At 49.0% G+C, this 22,815-nt stretch overlaps 1 protein-coding gene across 3 annotated transcripts in view; it reads left to right on the top strand.

Annotated features, from left to right (window-relative positions):
* Loxl2 (lysyl oxidase like 2) overlaps positions 1 to 22,815 on the top strand; it is an 87,399-nt gene that overhangs the window by 60,448 nt on the left and 4,136 nt on the right. For 2 of the 3 annotated variants that reach the window (XM_031363069.1, XM_031363070.1), the window contains exons 6-12: positions 637 to 841; positions 6,624 to 6,775; positions 8,940 to 9,107; positions 10,344 to 10,506; positions 13,411 to 13,654; positions 20,335 to 20,450; positions 21,459 to 21,595. In XM_031363069.1, coding sequence (XP_031218929.1) covers positions 637 to 841; positions 6,624 to 6,775; positions 8,940 to 9,107; positions 10,344 to 10,506; positions 13,411 to 13,654; positions 20,335 to 20,450; positions 21,459 to 21,595 — 1,185 coding nt within the window. The remainder of the gene's footprint in view (positions 1 to 636; positions 842 to 6,623; positions 6,776 to 8,939; positions 9,108 to 10,343; positions 10,507 to 13,410; positions 13,655 to 20,334; positions 20,451 to 21,458; positions 21,596 to 22,815) is intronic. The other variant, XM_031363071.1, reaches the window with a different exon arrangement.

A 22,815-nucleotide genomic window follows, 5' to 3' on the forward strand; every position in this document is an offset into this window, starting at 1 on the left:
AGGCATTTAAACTACCATCTCCTCCCTCTCTGAATGTCTGGACCAGCTGCGTCCCTTTAAACTAGACTTGGATGGCTGTTGGTATTCACTAGGAAGGCTCCCTGTCCCTTGCAGTTCCCTGCTCTGAGTCACGTCCTGATTAGTCCTGATTAGGTCTGTCTTTCCTGATAAGGCCTCATTCTTTCACTCTATCTTGCTACTTCCTGTGGGCTTCCTCTTGCCTCCCTCTCTAAGAGCAGAATTACCGCTTGCATTTGGCTCCTCACCGAGGGGTCTCCCTGCTGGACTAGACTGTAAGGCTCTATTACAAGCCGTAGAAAATAAAGATTCGCTTGTAATCTGTGGACTTAGAAGGTAGAAACTTCTCTGTGTACTTCTAACACTGGAGGATCCAGAACTGAAGGAAGAAGGTTGCCACTGATGATGGGATCTAGGAGCCAAACACGGGAAAGAATGATGAGCTGATTATGGCCTCGGATGGCCTCCTAGACAGAGGACCATGGAAAACTACAGAGGGAACCTTTGCCCCCCAACCCTCAACAAGTGATCGCTTTCCAATGCTGGGGATGTGGCAGGGCCATGGGGCAAGAGTGGGACACTGACAACTCGAAGGATGTGTGTCACTTCTGCACTTAGCAGGACCATGTGTCTCTCCAGCAACCCTTGGTGCGGCTGAGAGGTGGAGCCCAGGTCGGGGAGGGCCGAGTGGAGGTGCTCAAGAATGGAGAATGGGGAACCATCTGCGATGACAAGTGGGACCTGGTATCTGCCAGTGTGGTCTGCAGAGAGTTGGGCTTCGGGACTGCTAAAGAGGCTGTCACAGGCTCCAGGCTGGGGCAAGGTAAGAAATGGGGTAGGTGAAGGTAGAATCCTCTCTTTAAAGGAAAATATGGCCCTAGAAACCTAGGTTCTGATGGTGGTCACAACCTCCCCCAATCTCAACTTTCTCTGATCCTTCCCTGCACCAGCCCATTCATTAAGGAATCCTTGAACACCCCTGCCACCCCCCCACGAGCCATCTCCTCAGAGAATACTAAATCCCCATTTGAGGGGTTTGGAGCTGCCCCCTAGAGAAAGGGTGACTGGCCAAAAAGAGATGGTAGAAGAGCAACTAGTGGATAGACGAGCCCAAGTCTCCAATGCCCCATTCTGTACTCTCAGCTGCTCCGATGGGAAAGCCAGAATTCCAGGTCCTTCTTCCAAGGAAAGACCTCAGAATCCATCAAGATAGCTGCACTCAAAAGAACCGTCACCTTGGCTTTTCCACCCTGTTACTGCCTTGCCAATATTGGGCTCCTCCTAGCAGCAGAGAAAGGAAACAAGGCAGCTCCAAGTATCCCAGACAAGTCACTCCTGTGAGTAAGGAGCAAAAGAGTGGGGAGCACTCAGTGGGGGAGCCCCAGGAGAAATGCTGTCCCCTTGACCACAGAACAGACCACAACCTCTCCCCGAGTGAGACCATGAAAACCAGTCAGCCTTGAAAGCCCTGGTCTATCAGGAGCCTTCCCAAGACCAAGCAGACACATGAACGTCCACCCTGAAGAACTGTGCTTAAAGGAAGACCGTCTTGGTCTTTCCTGGGAATCTGTTCAGCACTGACCAGCAGGGAGGCTGCTGTGGGGGTGAGGATGGGGCTTGGGCTACAGACAAGGAGAGGATGTCCCAAGCCAGCGATTTTCAACCTGTGGGTTGCAACCCATTTTTTTGGGGGGGGGGGGTCACGTATCAGATAACCTGAAGACCAGATATTTACATAACCATTCATAACAGTTGCAAAATTACAATCATGAGGTAGCTACAAAGATAATTTTATGGTTGGTTGGGCGTCACCACGATATGAGGAAACTATATTAAAGAGTCACAGCCTTAGGAGGATTGAGAATCGCTCTCCTAGGCTGTGAGAGGAAACCTGTACTCTTGTGGGTGGAGCCATCACCCCATGGAAAGCCTAGAAAGCACCCCATCTGACAAGCTCACTGGTGGCATCCTGAGGGAAGAAATAGCCCTCACTCACCCGGGCCATAGATACCATGGTTCCCTCTGCTAGGACTCCGGCATCCTGGTTGAGCTTCACCTCCTAAAGAACTCAGACCTCACATATCCTAACAATGCAGCTCATCTGCTGGACTGTCCTGCAGTGTGCCATGCCCCCAGCTGCCCTGGGCATGAACTAAGAAAAGTCCTGTGGTCATAGGCCCGCCCTGCTGGAGAGGAACTCAGTTACTCTGGTCCATCAGATGAGGAATTTGAGGCTCAGGGAACCCCAGTAGTTGGCAGAAAGACTGAAGTTTCCAAACTCCTAAATTTTTTACTTCCTTTTTTTTTTTTTTTTTTGACACTATCTCCCTCCATGCTCAGTCTGGATCGCATTTGATCCTTTCTTGTGCCAATGTTCCAAGTGTGCAATAATGGGGTAGATTGTTTGGGGCAGCAGCAGCAGCAGTAGCGTACTATGTTACCCAGCAATCTCTGCTAGCTACCCAACAACTCATTCTCCTTAGGTCCCAGTGAGACAATCATGCTCTTCAGTGTTCCCACAGTCCACTCTGCCAGTTGATCCATGTGTAAAAGTCTGTGCTTTCCTAAGGTCTATAGGACCAGGGCCACTCATCCTGAGGCATAAACAAGCAAGCATCGGATGACACGGACATTCCGTGTGTCATGAGTGGGTTCTGTATGACCTAATTCTCTCACCACCCAGAGCAGCCAAAGGTTTACAAGTGCCTGAGGAATTTTCTGAGGAAGAGGCCTTGGGCACTTTTGATGTTGGACTTCAAGGGACCGTGGAAGGTTCATGTGCCTTCTGCCACATTGAGTATATGACGGTAGTCGTTGGGAAAGGAAAAGTACCACTTTCAAGACAAGCCCCAGAGCAGATAGGGTCAGCTCCTGAGTCCTGGCTCTAGCCGACGGAACAAGTAACCACACCCACAGCCATGGGTAGTGAGAGGACAGAGGCTGACTCCTCATCCTGGCCTGGCTATTTACTTGTCTGGTGACCTTGGAGAACCTTCTGGTCCGGAGATTCTTCCCTGGGAAACGAGGTAGCTGGATAGGTGATGTGCCGTGCGGTACTGTCTGGCTCTGGGGTCACCTGGATGGATGCTAAGGTATAGCAGGCTCTTCCCTTGGTACTTCAGGACCCAGCAACAAGGTTCCAGATGTCTGCTTACACACTCACCTTTCCCAACAGCTGAACCATATATGAGGGATAGGCCTGTGTGCTTTAGCGCCTGTCCATAGAGTCTGTGCCCAGCAGGCACTGCTCTAGAGATGTCCAGGGAGGGACTGAGGGTAGAAGGCACCCCTGGAAGAGGAGGCACATTCCAGTTGAACAGATATGGCCAACTGAACAAACACTTGGCGAAACACTCCAGCTCCGCAGACTAGTGCTTTCCTGCAGTAACATAATGCAAGCCACATGTATAATTTTGAATTTTCTAATAGCCACATGAAAAGAACTACAGGTGAAATTAACTCTAATAATCTATCCTGTTAAGCCCAGTATATCCAAAATATTTTAATTTTGACATGTCATTGATAGAAATGCTGCTAACAAGATTGCTTGCATTTTCATAATACAGCTTTGTTGTCCATTGTGTATTTTATGCTCATAGACTTGCTCTGACTATATTTCGAGTAGCCACTGGCTCCTGGGTATGGCTAAAATAGTGGCTGTAAAAAAAGCCTTTGTCCACAGTGAGAAGCACATGTGACAGACAGGTCTGTCTCACACACAGCAGTGGATTCCCCTGATGTTTAAATAAGTTAAGATAAACTGGACGTCGGGGATCCAATCTGCAGTAAATGTCAGCTATGGACACCTCTGTCATCATCCTCAAATTTATAACCCGAGCCCTAATCCTACGGCTCTGGCTTCCTTCAGGGCATGTGTAGTTTGTCTTAGCCTTTGTGCTTTGGATCCTTGTAATCTTCCGGCAAATTTTCATGAAGTGTTTTTACTAATTTGTAAAACTCCAAGAAGTTGGAAATGTCCTCCTTTATAAATTTCTGTGGAAGCAGACACTTGGCACTTTCCTTCCTCAGGACACCAAGATGGTGGCTGTCTCCAGGCACTCTGCTTCCCTTAATAGGACCCAATGCCCTTCTGGACCCCAAGGAACCTGTGGCCATTTCTGTCTTTGTTTCTGACTGCGTTATGTCATAAGTCTTCATATGGCTCATGCCTGCCTAAGCACTACGGACTTTTCAAGGCAGATTCCACCTTCTCCTGAGTCCATAGCCCATGGCTGATGGGTCACAGGTCAAAGGTGCTTAGTGATGTCAGCTGCATCTGTGTGGACATTGTGGGAATTTCCTGTCTTGCCAGGCACTGGCTGGGAGTATACAGAAGGAAAACACGGGGTCCCTGCCCTCTTGGTTGGGGAGGCATCTTCAGGGAGCAAGTGTTCAAAGTGAGGCTATGGGAATGATGATGCACAGATTTGATGAAAGGAGGGCAAGAAAGACTTTTCCAATGAAGTTAAGGATGGATGGGTGTCAGTGGGTGGGCTGTAAAGAAGGAGTGTGGGCCTTGCAGAGGGAGGAGCACTGGACTCAATGATGGAATCCCAGAATCCTGTGTCTGTGTCTGAGCTAGGAGGAGCCTGAGACCTCTGTGCCTGAGGTGGGAGGGGCCTGAGACCTCTGTGCCTGAGGTGGGAGGAGCCTGAGACCTCTGTGCCTGAGGTGGGAGGGGCCTGAGACCTCTATGCCTGAGGTGGGAGGAGCCTGAGACCTCTGTGCCTGAGGTGGGAGGAGCCTGAGACCTCTGTGTCTGAGGTGGGAGGAGTGGGCTGAACTGGAACATAAGTGAGAGGTCTCCAAGTGTAGGGCCTCCAAGATCATTTGGTGCTAGTGGATCATGGACACTGCTCCCTAAGGGCGATGATAAGCCATTGAATGCGTTGGACATGAACTTAAAACCCCATGGGGAGCTGGGCCATGGTAGCCAATCCCAGCACTTGGGAGGCAGAGGCAGGAGGATCTCTGGATTCGAGGCCAGCCTGATCTTCAGAGTGAGTTCCAGGGCAGCCAGGGCTACACAGAGAAACCTTGTCTTGAGAAACCCAAAACCAAACAAACCAAAACAAAAAACAACTCATGAGGTTTTTTATGCAGGGAAGATATTAGAATAGGGTAGAGGGACAGGGCTAAAAGTTACTTGGCTATTATCCACAGGGAGAGCAATTGTTATGGTTGGGGAAATGGGGAGTGGGAGCAAAGCATCCAGATTTGAAGAGATGAGTGAGGAGTGGAATGTGATGAGCGGATTGCCTGGGATAAAGGAGGTATCAGAGATGATCTTGGGGTCTCACCAATGCCATGTGTCCTAGCAGATGCCATTTCTGGTGTGGGGAGACCCTGGGGAGAAACAGGCTAGTGAAAATGAAAGAGGCAAGAGCAGAGACCCTTCACGAAGGTCATATGCTTATAATGGAGAGTGCTGATGTGAGAGAGGAGCCAGAGAGTGCCAGTGTGAACAGAGGGGCTGGAGAACCCTTTCTCTCCAGTCTGAGGCTCACTCTCACCACACCACACCCAGAAAGACAAGCTTCCTGGCACGGTCTCCATGTTGCCGCCAGCATCGCTCCTGTCTGCCCTTCCAGGTCCAGTCTCCACCCTCACCATGATACCCCCTGCCTCAAGGCATAGTTGGGTTTGGCCAACACAGGACACTGGTGAGAACTGGAGGTGACCAGAGGAAAGAGGCTTAGTCAGTTCCCATGGGCACTGTGTCCCTCCACGAAGGGTGGCAACTATTTTCTGAGGTCTCCTCTTCACACCTTTCCTAAGTGAGTTATTGGCTCTTCTCTCACTCTTAGGAGTGTGTCCAAGCCCCAGTATTATTCACCCTGGCTTCTTGACTGTCCTGTAATATACGTTCCTTACACCCTACCCTTAAACTGTACTTTAAAGAGCCTCCTTTCTAATTCAGACCTCATGGTTCATATATCTACCTGTTTCCTATGGGGACTTACAAGTAGAGCCATGGTTACTTCTTTCAGACCCCCAAATGCACAGAATGTCATAGCTGCAGTATAAATTACTAGCATCTTCTAGTCTGACCCCTTTATTGAAGAGAGAAGCCCAGTGGTTATTGAGGCTGGATTTATGAGTTACTATTCCCGTTGATGTGACCTGGCAAGAAATAACTTAAGAAAAAGATGTCGGGGAAGGCTGGTGTCCAGAGCATGAGGCAGCTGGTCATATCTCATCCACCTGAAATCGGGAAGAAAGTAGTGGACCGGAAGTGGGACCGGGCCTTCGAACCTCAAAGCCTACTCCCCAGTGACCCTTCTTCCAGCAAGGCTGGGAAAGCTTTCATAATCTTTCAAAAACAGCGCCACCTGCTGGTGAGCAGGCATTCATGAGTTTGTGGGGAACATTGTACATTCAAAACCATAATACCATGTGATCTGACCAAGGACATATGGCAGTTTGGTAGCGAATTTTATCTGCAATTATGGCAAAATATGCACCCCCAGCTCTCTCCAAGGAGAAGAGACCTAGGTCGGGAGAGTTTTGAAAATGGAAGAGTCAGAGTCTGGTTTCCAGGGTCTTTCTTGCAGGTTCCAGGAAACCTCCTGGATGATTTTATACATCTTCTTTTCTCTTCCTAGGGATTGGGCCCATCCACCTCAATGAGGTCCAGTGTACGGGGACCGAGAAGTCCATCATAGACTGCAAATTCAACACAGAGTCTCAGGGCTGCAACCACGAGGAAGACGCTGGAGTGCGATGCAATATCCCCATCATGGGATTCCAGAAAAAGGTGAGGAGAAGGGATGTCAAGAGGGATCTGTGATGCGTCCCCCAAAGAGTACAGCCCAGGTAGCCTTACTCTGAAGGACCCTCCAGGGTAAACAAAAGTGCTCACTCATATGGGTTCACTGTAGCTGTCTACAGACACACCAGAAGAGGGCATCAGATCCCATGACACCCTGTGGTTGCTGGGAATTGAACTCAGGACCTTTGAAGAGCAGTCAGTGCTTGTAACCACTGAGCCATCTCACCAGCCCCTAAGATGAACTCTCGGCGCCAGCTTTGCCACTTCATGCTCAATGTCGTTGCCACCCAACATTTTTAAGTGTGCCAAGTGAGCAAGCACATAAATGCTTCTCTTGGTGTGGCAGCTATCTGATCTCTCACCATGGGCTATTCTTTGCTTTGGGATTAGACATGTGGTACAGTGGCAGCTCCGAATTTTCTCTAAGGAACTCAAGGTCTACCGTACCTCTGACACCAGTGGCATAGGTTCTCTGTAAGGACTCAGAGGTACCACACTGATGGATGGCAGGTCTATAGAGCATGGAGTAGACACAGGGCAGGCAGCAGTACTGTAAACAGAAGGAACTAAGAAGTCAGCAGAATTGCAACTGGAGACGGACTCCACCCTTCCTGAAGCAGGGCATTAAAAGCTTGCTCAACCTTGCGCACCCCCTTGTCCTTCAGGAAGTCTAGCCAGTGCTACAAAACATGCAGGATTTCCTACACAACGCTCTTAAATTTTTCCGGGTGCTGTGTGGCATATGTCATAGAGCTATTATGGTCTGATCATTTAAACAGACACATTATGGCAGCAGATGTTGCAGGCTCCTGCTTAGACAGCAGATCCCGACCTTAGCACTCCTGATGCAAGTCACCATCCTTAACCAGGCCATAGGTGGGAACCCAGCAGCAGGCAGCTGAGCTGTGTATTCCCTTGTGGGTGAGCAGGAATCCAAACATGGGAAACACCATCTGGAACTGCCAGAAGTATTTTAAGAGAATCCTGATAAGGCTGCAACCCGTGGCCAGCTGTAAGTCCCAATGTGCTGGGTCATTCTCCAGATGAGTCCAAGATCAGTGACACGACAGACCCTCAGCCAACAAAATGAGGCTTCCCAGGACCTTCTGATGGCCAGTAGATAGAGCTGAGCCAGGTCCGATGCCTGGTTGTGATAGCAGAAGAGCTGGATCCTCACTGCCAACAGTTCTCACCTTTCCAAAGACCGGGGTTCGAGATTATACTTCTTGAGCACAACCCCAATGTGGGAGAGTTTATGTTTGCCACAGTAACCAGCCAACCACTGTGTGGCCTGGCATGGGGTTTCCAAGTATGTCAGAAACCATGCTGGGCAGAATCAAAGCAGCTGAATTTTATCATCCTAGGTTTGCTGCTGCTGACACCCCCCACCCCCCAAATGCTTCCATCTTCACCAATGGGATTGGTCCCCTCCTAATTCCACAAGGAAAATACAGCCAAGCCAAGGCATTGCGGGGTTCCATGTCTATGGAGGCTTCTTTGTTCTGACCTGTTTCCAGCCACCTTCTTATTGTCCTTATGTAACCTCTTCCTGTGCCTGCTGCATCCCTAGGGGCTCTTTCCTCCTTATAAAGACATCATCAGTCTGGTTGAATTATAGCATTCCCATATGGCCTCATGTGGCTTTAATTGTCCCCTTAGAGACCACACCTCAAGAGCGAATAGCACTGGGGCTTATGCATAAGCATTAGGGAATGGGATCTGGGATGTGGTTCAGTTGGTAGAGTGTTTGCCTAGCATGCACAAGGCTCTGGGTTTTGTTTGTCCAGCTACAAGGAAGCTTCATTTCTTCTATCACTGGGAGAAAAGAGCCCCAGTGAGAGAGCTCTGCAAGTAGTCAGTGGCACCTAGTATCTATGAGTGAGTGGCCAGATCCAGCGGAATCCAGATGCTATACACATAATTCATGTTACTGCATGGAGGTGCTACATTCCCAAAAGAATGGTGTTCAGGAGGTCCAGACACCTGGGTGAGGCCTCCCTGAGTTCATGCTGTCTTAATTTGGCATATAGGGGGCTCTTAGGGATGTTCTGAATCCAGGGGTGGCCAGGTAGGACCCCCTTGGCTTGGAGCTAGTGGCAATATGGAGAGAACCTCCCTTTCGTCCTCATGTGTTTCTCGCTATCCACAGGTGCGCCTGAATGGAGGCCGCAATCCCTATGAGGGCCGAGTGGAGGTACTAACAGAGAGAAATGGGTCCCTTGTGTGGGGGACTGTATGTGGCCAGAATTGGGGCATTGTGGAAGCCATGGTGGTCTGCCGGCAGCTAGGCCTAGGTTTTGCCAGCAATGCCTTCCAGGTAAGTAGTCCCACCCTCACAGCCTAGCCCACCCTCCATCCAGCCTGGCCTCTCCCATCGTCTGTCAGCTCTTCTCTTCAGCTAATTTTCCGCAGCCACTAAGAAGGGACACAATTAAGCAAACCCTGGGTCAAGGCTGGAGACCTTATTTTACCCATAGTCTTTAACATCCTCGAGCAAGACTCTCCTATCCCAGTCTCAGTTTCCAGGTACAGAATAAGGAGGTCCGGGTGTGTCCAGCCATTTGACATTGTGACACAATATTGTCAGCTGCAGAGTTTATACTGTGCCTTCCAGTTGCAAAAAACGTTACAAAGAAAACTCACAGTGTTTTAAGTAAGTTTGAGGTTTTGTGTTAGAACATGATGATCCAGTCCTCTTGTGAAGTGGTGCTGTGTTCCTTTAGAATCTACATGTCTTCCCTTGAACTTCCTTGTCTTTAGGTAGCTTGCATCTCTAGTATAGTGTAAATACTATGCTTATTGTTGTGGTATTGTACTTCTTGGGGAAAGGTGGTCCAAAAAAAAGTCTATATATGTTCAGCATAGTCTCTATTTTAAAATATTCTTTTTCTCAGTCCAAGACTGTGAATCAATGGCTATAGAACTCAAGGAGAGAGGGCCGACTTCCCACCTCTATAACTTACCTAAAACTGTGTATCTACCCATCAGTCAGTAGACAGAAATTTATTTAGGTATTATTTACCTATGTATTGTTGCTGAGCCAAGTTGACACATGAATAACCTTCGGAAACATTCGGAGCACAGGCACTTACGTTCTCTTGCACACCTCTTACCTGACCCCTCTACCCTTCTCTGGTTTTCTCTACTGGAATCTTCTTGAAGTATGAGAGTGTATGCTAACAGTGTTTTGGAAGGTAGCTAGAAGGAGCCCAGGAAGTCTCAGCATCATAAACCTAGGGGCTCCCCAGTCAGTGCTCTAGAAAGTATTTTCCCTAGAATTAAATCCAGAAGTTGAATTTTATAAGGCAGCTAATTATTGACATGTGTGAATGGATTTCTACTCTCCTGCAAAGCCATGGTTACTCCTAGAAGTTCACTCATCCTGTCACCAGCTAACCACATAGCTGGGATAAATGGCTCTCTGTGCCTCAGCCATCTCCATCTGGAAAATGGGACCACAAAACCGTGAGGGTTCTGTGAAGCCAGGAGTTGACAAGGTAACCTGCTAGTGACTTGGTGACCTGCTAGTGACTTCTGTGGTTGGTTTCTCCAGGAAACCTGGTACTGGCATGGAAATATCTTCGCCAACACCGTGGTCATGAGTGGAGTGAAGTGCTCAGGAACGGAGCTATCCCTGGCACACTGCCGCCACGACGAGGAGGTAGCCTGCCCCGAGGGTGGGGTGAGGTTCGGTGCTGGAGTCGCCTGCTCGGAAAGTAAGAACTTCTAAGGGCTGCTGCCTCTCACCCTTCCCTCTCTTCCAGTTCTAGAGGAGTTCAGGACACCATCTGTTCCTCTTCCCAAGACCCTGGGGTTTCACAGTGTGTGCTCAGGGTGGGAAAGCACAGTGGATTCTGGGATTAAAGGGACAAACAATACCTACTCCTCAAATACAGGACCCGGCTGGCTGAGGAAACAGGGACGGGCTAGTTTTAGGAATGTGTGTCAGTTACTTTTCTCGATTTTAGTACCAAATGCCTGACAAAATCAGCTTAAGGAAGGAAGGGTTATTTTGGTTAATAGTTTGAGGATACAGTCCATAGTGGAGAGGAGGAAGAGGAGGAGTGGGGGAGGCAGATGGCACGTTATATCTGTAGTCTGGAGGCAGAAAGAGATGAAGCCTAGAGTTCTCCTTTCTATAGAGTCCAGGACTCTAGCCTATGGATTAAAGCCACCTGTGTTTAGCTTAGGTCTTCCCACCTATGGTGACTTGAATAAGAATGGCCCCATAGGCTCATATATTTGAATACGTGGTTCCTTGGTAGTGGATTCTCACTGTCCTACACATACAGCCCTTCTTCTTCCTCTTAACCTTTCTGCATTTTTAGTTGCATTTCCTTCTACACCACCATTACTGGATGTGCCCAGTTGTCCACTTTTCTTCCATACTGTACGGATTATGCAGACTCCTGTGGGATGCGGGGCACAAGGCTTTTCTTCGCCCAAGCCAGGCAAATGCTGACTTCACTTCCACTTGCCTGCTCAGTCTCCACCATTCCCAATGCACTTGAACCCAACATCTACATCTGCTACTTGAATATTTGGTAGCTCCACACCTGCCTAATTTACCTCTAGGTTACCAAGCTACGTGTAAACTATGTGTAGTTAGCCTGTCCCTGAGTTCAAGGGAAGCTAACCTCCTCTCAGAAGGAGCAAACCTGGGTACCACCTCTCTGCTCTGTTCATCTCAGAGGACCTAGGGAACCAGGTCCTCAGTGCTAACCAGGGAATCGACATCTCAGAAGAGTGACACCATGGTGTTGAGAAAGCTTGGCCACTGAGCATTGCCACGCATGGCTTGTCCTTGAAGGGAAGGATTGCCAGCTCATCAGGTCTCCTGATGGGCGTCTTCTCTCTGCCCACATCCCACCTGGATGCCCTCCTTACCTACCCTACAGTCCATGCCTTATTTACATTCCTTTGCTCAAAAGACACTGCCAGCTCCCAGAAATGCCCATGAGCTTGGTGTTCACTGAGACCCAGAGATGGGGGCAAGGTCACCGGCAGAGCTGTGGACACCATACTAGGCTCCCGAGAGCTTGCAGAAGTATAGAAATAGTTGGGAATGGAACTAGAGCTGTTCCCCATGTGCATTGGGGAAGTTAGTTTTTGTTTGTTTCCTCTTTGAACTTAAGGAAGCAAAACTCCAGACCTTGTGCTCTAGTTCCATTCCTGGGATAAATATCCTGATGAAAAGTAACACAGGAGAAGCGTGGTGTTTTGGGTTCATACTTCCAGTTTATATGTTATTATTGCAATGAAATCAAGGCAAGAACTTAAAGTGTCACATCCATGGTCAAGAGCAAAGAAAGACAAACGTACCTTTGTTGCCTTGCTTGCTCTCTGCCCAGCCCTTTCTACTCTCATACAGCCCTACCCAGGGGATGGTACCGCCCATCACTGACAATAAGACATGCTCGCTGGCCAATCTGATCTAGGAGACCCCTCAGCTGAGACTCCCTTCTCCAGCGATTCTAGGTTTTGTCGAGCTGTTAATTAAAACTCACCAGCAGCACACCATGCAACTGTCAAAAAATTGGAATCAGGGATTTCTGCATCCATTGGAAATCGGTCCTAGAGGACCAGTATTCTTAAGCCTTTCCACTCAAGATGCTTGAGACGGTTTTATGTGACTTTAACTGCAGAGGTCTATAAAATAGGTACACAAATCAAACCTTTGCTGATTATGAATCACACATTTATTTTACAACAGTTCTTTTGTAGGCATATAACTATCATTTATTAAGGATGAAATCAAGTTTGCATGGTTAGGGTTTCTATTGCTATGACCAAAAGCAACTTGAGGAGGAGGGGGTTTATTTCACTTAAAGGTTTCCAACCATCACTGCGGGAAAGAAGCCAGGCCAAAAACTCAGGGCAGGGACCTGGAGGCAAGAATTGAAGCAGAGGCCGTGGAGGGGGCCTGCTTTCTGACTTGCTCTTAATGCTATCTTATAGCACCCAGGACCACCTGTCCTGGGATGGCACACTCAAGGAACTGGGTGGGCCCTCCCACATCAATTATCAATCAAGAAAGTGCACCCACAACAGGCTTGCCCACAGGCCAGTTTGGTGGGGTCATTTTCTCAGTTGAGGCTTGTCTTTAATTAAAAAAAAATTTCCAAGCATCTAGGGCATAGCAATTCTAAAAAATAGAAGTTGGTGGTGAAGGAAATCTTACGGAACCGTACAATAAATGTCACAATGTTCAAACATCAACAATAAAGATATATTTAAGGGGAATGGCATTAGTAGACCATAAATCTACATCCATGCTAGAAGAGAGTCAGACCAATGGTGAGCAGTGTCTCGCACCGTGGCTGTTTTTCTGCTGTTTATCATGGAAAGCGTGAGGGGTCTTTGAAAAGAGAGAGGATGATCTGAGGAGCCCTTGGGTGCCTATCAAACACTAGGTGTCAGCATTTTGCCCACCCATGTTAATAACTGAAGGGGGGGGTGTCAAGAAGACTTCCTGCAAAATGAAAGTGTAATTGGGGGTGACAGGAAGGTAGCAGGGGGAGCTCTAGGCCAGCTCCAGAAGGCCATGTGAAATGAGGGCCCCTTTCTCAGGGGTGCCCTCGGAAGGGGTGTCCTGTCTGACCCGTGTCTGTCTTCCACAGCTGCACCGGACCTGGTGCTCAATGCTGAGATCGTACAGCAGACTGCCTACCTGGAGGACAGGCCTATGGCCTTGCTGCAGTGCGCCATGGAGGAGAACTGCCTCTCGGCCTCTGCTGTGCACACCGACCCCACCAGAGGCCATAGACGCCTTCTACGCTTCTCCTCCCAGATCCACAACAACGGCCAGTCTGACTTCCGCCCCAAGAATGGCCGCCACGCATGGATTTGGCATGACTGTCACAGGTAAGTCGCCCCCCCCTCCCTTGGTCTGCCTGGTGTTCCTCAGTACCCAGACCAGGGATCTAGAGTCAACCTCAAGAAGGTGTTGATCCATGATCTAGGCAAGAGAGTAGGCTGCACCTCTGGAAGCCAGTCTCTATCCCCAACTCACTGGCTGCCCCTCCCCCTTTGGCTGAGTCCCTGCCTCTTGTGCTCTAGTGCTTTTGATCCTAGGAGACAAATCTGCTGACCTGAGTGCCAGTGTCCTCCAGGGACCTTGTCAGCAGTTTCCAAGTACATGCACAACACATTTGTGCTCTGCAGGGAACGTTCACCTATGCAGCCTTGGACTCTGTGTCCATATAGAAATATATTTTGCACACTAATATGAAATTTTTTTAAGTTAAAAATTAAAGTTAGCCAGTGGGTTAAATAATGGGTTCCATTATGGCATTTATATTCACATGGTCGTCCTTTTAATGGCTCCTCTCTCCTACTGCCACTGCAGATCTCTCTTGGTGCTCCTTTTTACTTAGTATTTTTGATATCTCTAGGAAGACAGGGGGTATGGAGATAGGAGCTCCAGGACTCAGAGTCATGAGTCCTGGTGTAAGTCTGCTAATCCCCTGACCAGCAGACTGACAGTAGGCCAACTGGGCCATACTGGGGCTTCTGGGCTCCCTTCTAGCTTGTCTGTGGCTGTGATCCAGGTGCTGTGAAGAATGGATCAGGATAGTAGAGTAGAGGGAAGTCCTACAGCCAATCTCACCATGGCCCATGGAAGCTCCCTGGGCCTCCTCTCTCCTGTTTTCCCTTTGTTCTCCTTGACTTGAGTCGAATTTAGATATTTTGTTCTCAGTTTGGGCTAGTAGAGGACACTGTATGCACATGGTTGGGAAGGCAGCTGCTTTTCCTTGCACCAGGAATCCCTCTTCTAGAGGTCCACAAACTTCTAATAGATCTTCTTCTCTGGGCTCAAATAATCCATCTGTAACAGGAAATGTTTGCACTAGATCACTGCCTTTCAAAGCAAGGTCCTTGGACTACTGTCTCTACCAGCACAGCGAGATCCTAGGCATGCTCAGTGCCAGAGCTGGCTGCAGACTGATAAACCCATATGCATTTCAGTAGGACCCCGGGAGGTCTGGGTGCACATCAGAGCCCAGGACGCTCCATCTAGGCTTCTATCCAGCTCTAACTCTGTAATAATATCAGAGGCAGTTGCAGTCCCATTTGGCCATTCCAAGTAACAGGGTCATTGAACTCTGTACAATTGCCCAAGACAACGTAAGAAGTTTCAGTTCAGAGGTCTCAGGCCGGCCCGTCAGCTCTAAGCTGTACTGTTTTCCCTATTGGCTCTTCCAGACTTCCACCAGCTGCCTTCTTATGCTTGCTTCTTCTTCATCTTATAAACTATGATCTTCTCACATTTGAATCAGTCTGTTGATAGAGTTATACAACCTATTTGAAAAGAAAACACTATGATCCCATGTAGGCTTCTGGGCTTCCTTTGAAACAACTAGCTGAATGTTGTATATAGGCTAAAGCCCAAGGAATCACTTGTCTTTGCCACAGCCTAAGTTGGAGTATAATTAAAGTCTTGACAGCCTCAGTGTCTGGTTTCCCATGTAGTGGGAAGCCAGGACAGCTGGAGGCCAATGCTGCCTATGGGCCTATAAGTGGAAGATAATTATATCCCAGCTTTGCATATGGCGGCCCACCCAAGATTACATGGTAGGAACCTCCAAGTGCCATATGCTTACCCTCAGAGCCATCAGTGTGTGCTCTAAGAATAGTCATATGGTGACATCATGGTAACGTTGCGATCTGGACACCCAGGGACATTGATACACACACACACACACACACACACACACACACACACACACACACACACCACCTCAGACTTTTCCTGTGGTCTCTTTTTTCCTTTGCCTACATATATTCCTGTCAATGCTTAGGAGAGGAAGGTAAAAAAAAAGAACATGAGCTAAGCATACGATCCTTCAGGCACCCCTGGTTTCTTGCCAACTGGACATTCCGGGGGCAGGGGGTAACACCCTCAGGGTTGTTTTCTTACATGCATTGTGCCCTTGGTCAGTGACCTTGATATAGTCTCTCTTCTGTCCTTGTGCCCAAGGACTGGCCCCATATCTTCTTTTTTTTTTTAAGATTTATTTATTATTATAAATAAGTACACTGTACCTGTCTTCAGATGCACCAGAAGAGGGCATCAGATCTCATTACGGGTGGTTGTGAGCCACCATGTGGTTGCTGGGATTTGAACTCAGGACCTTTGGAAGAGCCAACAGTGCCCTTACCCACTGAACCATCTCTCTAGGATCCCCCCCCCCCATATCTTCTTAACTAACATAGCATGACACCGTTTTGATGTGGCCCAGACAGTTAGACACAGGTATCTAACTATGACCGCAAGATCCAAGGAACTTCATGCTCTCCGTCCCCAAAGCTCTAGGTCACTCCTCTAGGCTCACTGGTTTTGTTTTGCTACATTTTCTGAGACTGTGGTGACCCTGCATTCCCTATCGAGTCAAAGCTGTCCTTGAACTCCTGACCCTCCTGCTCTCAATCACAGACAAGAGACGCTCTGCCGGGTACTCTCCACGCTCCTTGGGAAGGCCTTTCAGAGCACTGCCTTTAGCTCAGTTGGGTCTCTTGCCAAGGAGAGCTGGCCTACCCCAACAACTCAAGACACTTGTTTCTGAAAGAATCAGCATTCCATTTCAGCGGGTTTACAGGCATTCTGAAGCCATGAACCGAGCCAAGCAGGAAAGCCCTGGCTCAGATGGATGGGAATGGAGAAACAGCTTCTACCACATTAATTAATGCTACAAGGAGGAGCAGAGCTCTGTGCTCTTGAAGACCCCAAGCTGAATCACAAAGATTAGTGCTCTTGAAGGTTTATACCATCTGGGCATCAGTGGTGTCCTCTTAGATGCGCTTATCGCGTCCTTGTGACTTCAGAGGTCTCAATGCAGTCGGCTACATCCCGGGGGCTTGCCCTTCTCTCCATGGGAAAGTGAGGTGGAGTAGAAGGAGCTAGAAAAGCAGGGGAGTGGCCCCAGCACAGGCTATATCCCTTGGAGTCGGGAATGGCATCGAGGTTGAAGGAGAGTGTCAGTCCAGGCAGTCTGCCTCCCCCATGTGCCTCGTAGCCCTCGAGGACCCTGGGGTCAGAATCCACAGATGTGATGAGGCCTCTGAACCAGTTGGAGGCCTCTCAGTAGGCCTGACACAGGTGGATGGCAAGCTAGATCCCACAGAAGGACTCCTGCCTTTGTGGCCGTCCTTGATAGGACTGGCAAACACGGGAGCCTCTCTGAAGTGAGGACAAGAGCTTTTCCTCAATCTATAGTAGCAGTGTATTAAAACATGTACAGTTTCCTCTGAACACACTGTGTCTGTCTTCCATCAACGTTTTCATCCAGCATGACGTACCCCGAGAGGAGTGCCAGGTCTCAGGACACGGAGCCCTGGAGTCCTACAGTAAAAGCCAACTTTCATTTTTACCTAGATTACAAGGACTTCCAAAGCTGTACGTGGTAGCCCAGGCCTGTAATCCCAGCATCAGTAGTCAAGTCAGGGTGATGAATTTGAGGCCCACATAGTGAGTCCAAGGCCAACTTGAACCAGTCTATGCCTGTGTCAAGGAAAACAAAGGGCTAGTGATGTAGCTCGGTGGAAGAGCACCTAGAATTCCTAGCACCACAGGAGGGAAAGTCAAACAAGCAAATATAAGAATTCTATCAAGCACCAGGCCACACTCCCCTTTTTAGTATTCTGAGATTTCTTCCTAAACTTGCAATTTCCAGTGCCCACCGCAGGGCTCTGTCTACCCTTAGACTCTGAGCTGATTGATAAGGGGCTAGTGTGATGCCCAAAGACTTTTTTCTCTCTTGCCTTCCCAACACCTATCCAGCATCTCATGGCTAGAAGCCTGTGATAGACAGCTCCCGTTTCTACCTCAGATCAGTTAGAAGGGATATGTGGTCTCCAAGGGTGTCCAAGAGATAAAGCAGACACACTCCAGGACAGAAGTCAGCAAGAAGCAGGGGGCCATGAAGCCCATGGTTTCTTCCCCAGGACTCATTCCCAGGAGGACAGCTAAAGCTAGGGAAGACTAAAGTCCAGACTGAAGGCGGTCTGACTGCAGGAGGCGGCTTCACAGCAGGCCGTCTGTGGCTCCATCTGAATCCTGTTTAGACAACGGAACATAAACGTACTTCCCTGCAATCTTTCCAGCCGCTCAGCAAGTCACATAAGCCCCTCTCTGAGGGAGCAGACATTTTTCATTCCGTGAGTCAGACGCTTGTCTCATCCGCTCCCTGCGGGGAGCCAAAATAGACTCCCTCAAAGTCATCATTTCATCTGCTACAAAATGCTCCTTGTAAGGGCTGTCCGCTGGCCCTGGCCCAGCACCATTTTACCCACAAACATGAATGACCTGGGGAAGTCCAACTTAGCAACTTCTGACGTTATTTATATAGCACGAACAAACATGGGAGAAAGAAGAGAACCTCTAATTTCCTCTCTGGAAACCCTTTGCAGCGCCCGCTTCCCTCCTCCACACATGGTGGAGAAAGCTCCGGGCTACTCCACTAGTCAGGCTGGGTGACGGTGACAGGACCCCAGGAACACTGAACACTGCAGCAGTGACTGCAGATGTGGGGAGCAGTCATCCAATGGCCAATACCAAGAATGCCCTTTGGTATAGCCTTGTGTGTGTTCTTTGATGTCTGTCTTTTATTTGTTTTTCTGATTCAGGGTCCTATATACCTGGGTTGGCCTCAAACTTTAGGCAACTGAGGATGACCACGAACTTCTGCTCCTCTTGCCTCCACCTCCTCAGTGCCGGCTTCACAGGCCACCTTGCCTGTTTTTTTGTGGTACTGGAATTCCTGCATGCTAGGCAGGCATTCCAACAACTGGGCTACATCTACAGTTCTATGTCATTTATCTTATTTGGTCCCCACCCCAGAAGCTGGCAATAATATTCTTGCTTTACCAAAGAGGGAACTTGAGCTGGGCATAAACCAAGCCAGAGCTTCTGCCCCCACAGTGCGTTGGTCTTAAGAGTGTTCCTTGACTAAAAATCCCTGCAGTGGTGGAGACGAGTGTGCTAGAATAGTCACAGGTAGGTGGAGATGGGGCTAAAGCCAGCCTTAGATCTTCTGTCCTGGGTCTGCATAATGGATGATTCTGGAAATCCCTCTCCTACCCTCAGTAGCACAGTTCCCTTGTTAGTCCTGAACCAGATGCATCACTCTTCAGGACATCTGTTTCCAATTTCTCTCAAGTGACGGCATGGACCATCGTAAACAATTGGCCAAGGGAACTGCACCCGGCTTGTACAAGCGCCCCCTCAGCTAGCTCCCTTCTACAAAGAACCCCAGAGAATTGCTTTCCTGAGCTGTTTAGCACATCCCTCCCTGAGAACCACGCACCCTTCATCTCAGAAACCATCTAGTCCGTATCCTTCCCTTTCCTGTTTGATTTGCTCAATTTGAGGAGCATGGGCTTGCTGCTCCTCTCCCAGGCCAGAATGCACATGCATCACATGTGCCCTTCTTTGGGAACATGGCCTGTTTCTTAGTGACTCTTGTTTCTCTGTAATTGCTACCCCACCCTTCTCCTTTTTATCTTCTTCCTTCTTTCTATTTTCATACAGTTCTTTTAAAAAATATGATCTTAAAAATTAATCTATTGTAATAGTTTTATGCAGGTAAAAAAACAAACAAACAAACAAACAAAAAACAATAACCAAGGAAGCTAATCTAGAAAGGTTTGTTTAGCTTAAAGTTTGGAAGGTTCAAAGCCCTGGTGTCCAAGGGGAGCAAGTGGTAGCATATCTGTGTGGCAACAAGCACACTTGAGTCCAGGAAGCAGAGAGAGAGAGAGAGAGAGAGAGACAGAGAGACAGAGAGACAGAGAGACAGAGAGACAGAGAGACAGAGAGAGAGCAAAAGAGAGAGCAAAAGAGAGAGGGAGAGAGGGGGAGAGAGAGAGAGCAAGAGAGAGGGGGGAGAGAGAGGGGGGGAGCAAGAAAGAGAGGGAGAGAGAGAGGGAGGGAGGGAGGGAGGGAAGGAGGGAAGGAGGGAAAGAGAGAGAGGGAGGGAGGGAGGGAGAAAGAAGGGAACAATGGTCCTGAATCCCCTTTGAGGGCATGTTCCCAGTCACCTAAGACTCTCCTCATAGGCTGCCCCTCTGAATAGACCATAGTGTCCCAATAGCGCCCCCACAGGAAAGACGTTCTTAATACATGGGCACTTGTCAGATCTATAGCAAATCCGGAGAAAGATTCTAAGTGGGAATGGGCTGAGAGCCAGCGGGTATTCAGGGAGGTTCCCGTGTATTACAAAGCTTATTTTCTTGGGCTGATTGAATGCCATACACTGAGCTGTCAGCTGGACTCACTGACACCACAACACTCCATGCATTAAGTAATGTCATTGCCACACTGCCACAGGGGATCACGGTGTGGCGAAATGTCTGACAACCCTGCCTGGAAGTTACTGTCTTCGATTTGGCCTTCCTTTCTCTCATTTCTTTCCTCACTCCTCTCCTTGCCATGATTGGCCCCTGCTGCCTTGAGGTTCTTCCAGAAGCAAATTACCAGCCAGGAAGCTGCTTCCGGGCAGCTGTGGTCCCAGATGCTGACATTTGGTCCTGTTTCTGGCTCCCAGGCACTACCACAGCATGGAAGTATTCACTTACTATGATCTGCTGAGCCTCAACGGCACCAAGGTGGCTGAGGGCCACAAGGCCAGCTTCTGCTTGGAGGACACTGAGTGTGAGGGAGGTATGTTTGAAGGGGGAAGGTTGGGGCCTCACAGGACTTTGAACACTCCCACTGGATTGAACACAGTCCATCCGAATGGGGGCCATGCCCAATAACTCTACATTACTCTGTCTACTACTATGTGTCCATGTGGCCTTTTTTTTTTTTTTTTTGCCAACTCTTGAGGCCTTAGTTTGCCAACTCTTATGGCTACAGATTGGGATGGGGGAAAGTGGTTCTAAAATGATCTGTTCCCCAAAGCAGTTCGCATTAGCACGGGAAGAGCTGTGTAGCTTCCAGGTGAGGTCTGCTCACTTGGCCCTGACTCACATGCCTTCCTGCCTCCTTGCCAGGAACCATGCTTCCTGAGCGTCCCAATACCAAGCTCTTCTCCTCTCACAGCCTATAGAGGCCTATGATGTACCCAACCTCTCTCCCTGACCCCCCAACCCCAGCACATACCATTCTGCTTCTACCTCGGCTAGGTCATCACACCCTACCATAATTGCCTGGCTTGCCACTCTGACACACCAAGGGACAAACATTTGCCCTCTACCTATTGCCCACATGAGGTTCTAGATGCTGGCATGGACCCATAAAATCCATGGGTTTTTGAATGCCTACTGTATGCAGACAATCTGTGAGGGATCTAGAAGGCAGAGCAGATATGAGCCCCTAGTTCAATTGCCGATGGTACAGAGAAGAAAGATGAAGTGACCTCATCTTAAGATAGTAAACGAAGATCACCATGACACTCATCCCTACCCCAAGGCTAAGGATTCCACAGAAATACCAGCATAGTCCAGATTGGTCAGGGAGCGCTTTGTGGAGGAGAGGACCTTGAGCCAGACTTGGAGGGGATTGCTAACATATAGATAGGGAATCGAGTAAGGAGGTTCTGTTGAAATGAAAAGGTATTAGAAACCTACATGAGAAAGATGGGATAGATCAGGGTGAGAGGCTTGGAGATTTAGAAGGTGAGGTGGGGACTATAGTTGAGGGGTGATACCCTTCTGTGCCCACATACAGACATTCAGAAGAGTTACGAGTGTGCCAACTTCGGAGAACAAGGCATCACCATGGGCTGCTGGGACATGTACCGTCATGACATTGACTGCCAGTGGATAGACATCACCGATGTGCCCCCTGGAGACTACCTGTTCCAGGTGAGGTGGGCAGAACCCGGGGCTGCTGGGAAGAGGGGGAGCAGCTTCCCCTAGCCTCTTTCCTGTGGGTGTCCAAAAACAAGACTCATAAGGCCAGGCAGGGTGCTGCACTCAGAGCCCATCCCATCTGTCAAGCAATGTTCATGAGCCATGTGGGCCTGAGGGACACTGAGTCTGCTGGGCATGTTGGGAACCCATGGTGCAACCCAAGATATAAAGACAGTCATGCATAACTCAGTTAACCTCGGGAGCCTGAAATCAAAATGTATCAGTGAGCTGATCCGGACTTAGAGTCAGGAGTTGGTCCTGTGGACTCAGGCAACCCACATCTCCAGCTTCCCCTTCAACTGCCATCCTGATTCTTTCCAGTCCTCTCACCTTGCTTTGGCCTGTTCTATTGAGGCTGAAAGCAATTGCATCATCCCGGGATGGTGTGATTTGCCTTCCTTGGGACGATCTGCAAAAGGATCATTCTCCATGCACATAAATGAATTTGTAAGGCTAGAAAGTCATGCTAAGGACAACCTGGCCAGAAAACTATTTTGTGAAGCCTTCCAACAACCCTGGCCAGAAGAAGAGCCAGAGAGCCCTGGCTTCCACCTTCCTGTGGACAGTGGTGGCCATGTGGCAGGGGAGATGCACTGTACTCCAGTGTTCTCCTGGCACACAGCTGCATTCCTGCCTACACAGGATTCATTTCCACATAGCTTCACCCATCAAGCTTCCTACTTGCCCTGTTCGATGGCAAAGCGTGTGACTGGAAATGGGTCATTCTGCCTTGAAAGCATTCCTAGTGGGGCATTCAGCCAGTCCATGGTCTAGCCCACAGTCCCTACTGCTAGACACTCCCCTGAAGAGCCAACACCTGCAGAGAAGTAACCACAGGGTGCTTTGAAAGGAAGTCTGGGCATCATCAGCTCCAAAAGTAGACAGCCAAGCACTTTCCAACCGCAAGTCAAGCCCAGAACCACAGCTGGCCCGGGAGCAGAGCTCTCTCATTTAACAAATGGACATCCATGGCTATGGACATGTAGACAGGGCTTGGTGGCTCATGTTGGCAGCTTGCTGCCCCTAGGCAGATAAATGTGTATCATCATATGTTCTGAAGGTGCTTAAAGGTCACTGATAGCCCAGGCTGGCCTTTGCTCGGGCAGTGCATTGACCCATTCCCTCTCCCAGTGAGGGGACACTGTTAGTATACTCACATCATAGGCAGGCAA

This window comes from Mastomys coucha, unplaced genomic scaffold (genome assembly GCF_008632895.1).
Source record: "Mastomys coucha isolate ucsf_1 unplaced genomic scaffold, UCSF_Mcou_1 pScaffold9, whole genome shotgun sequence".
Taxonomy (NCBI): Eukaryota; Metazoa; Chordata; class Mammalia; order Rodentia; family Muridae; genus Mastomys; species Mastomys coucha.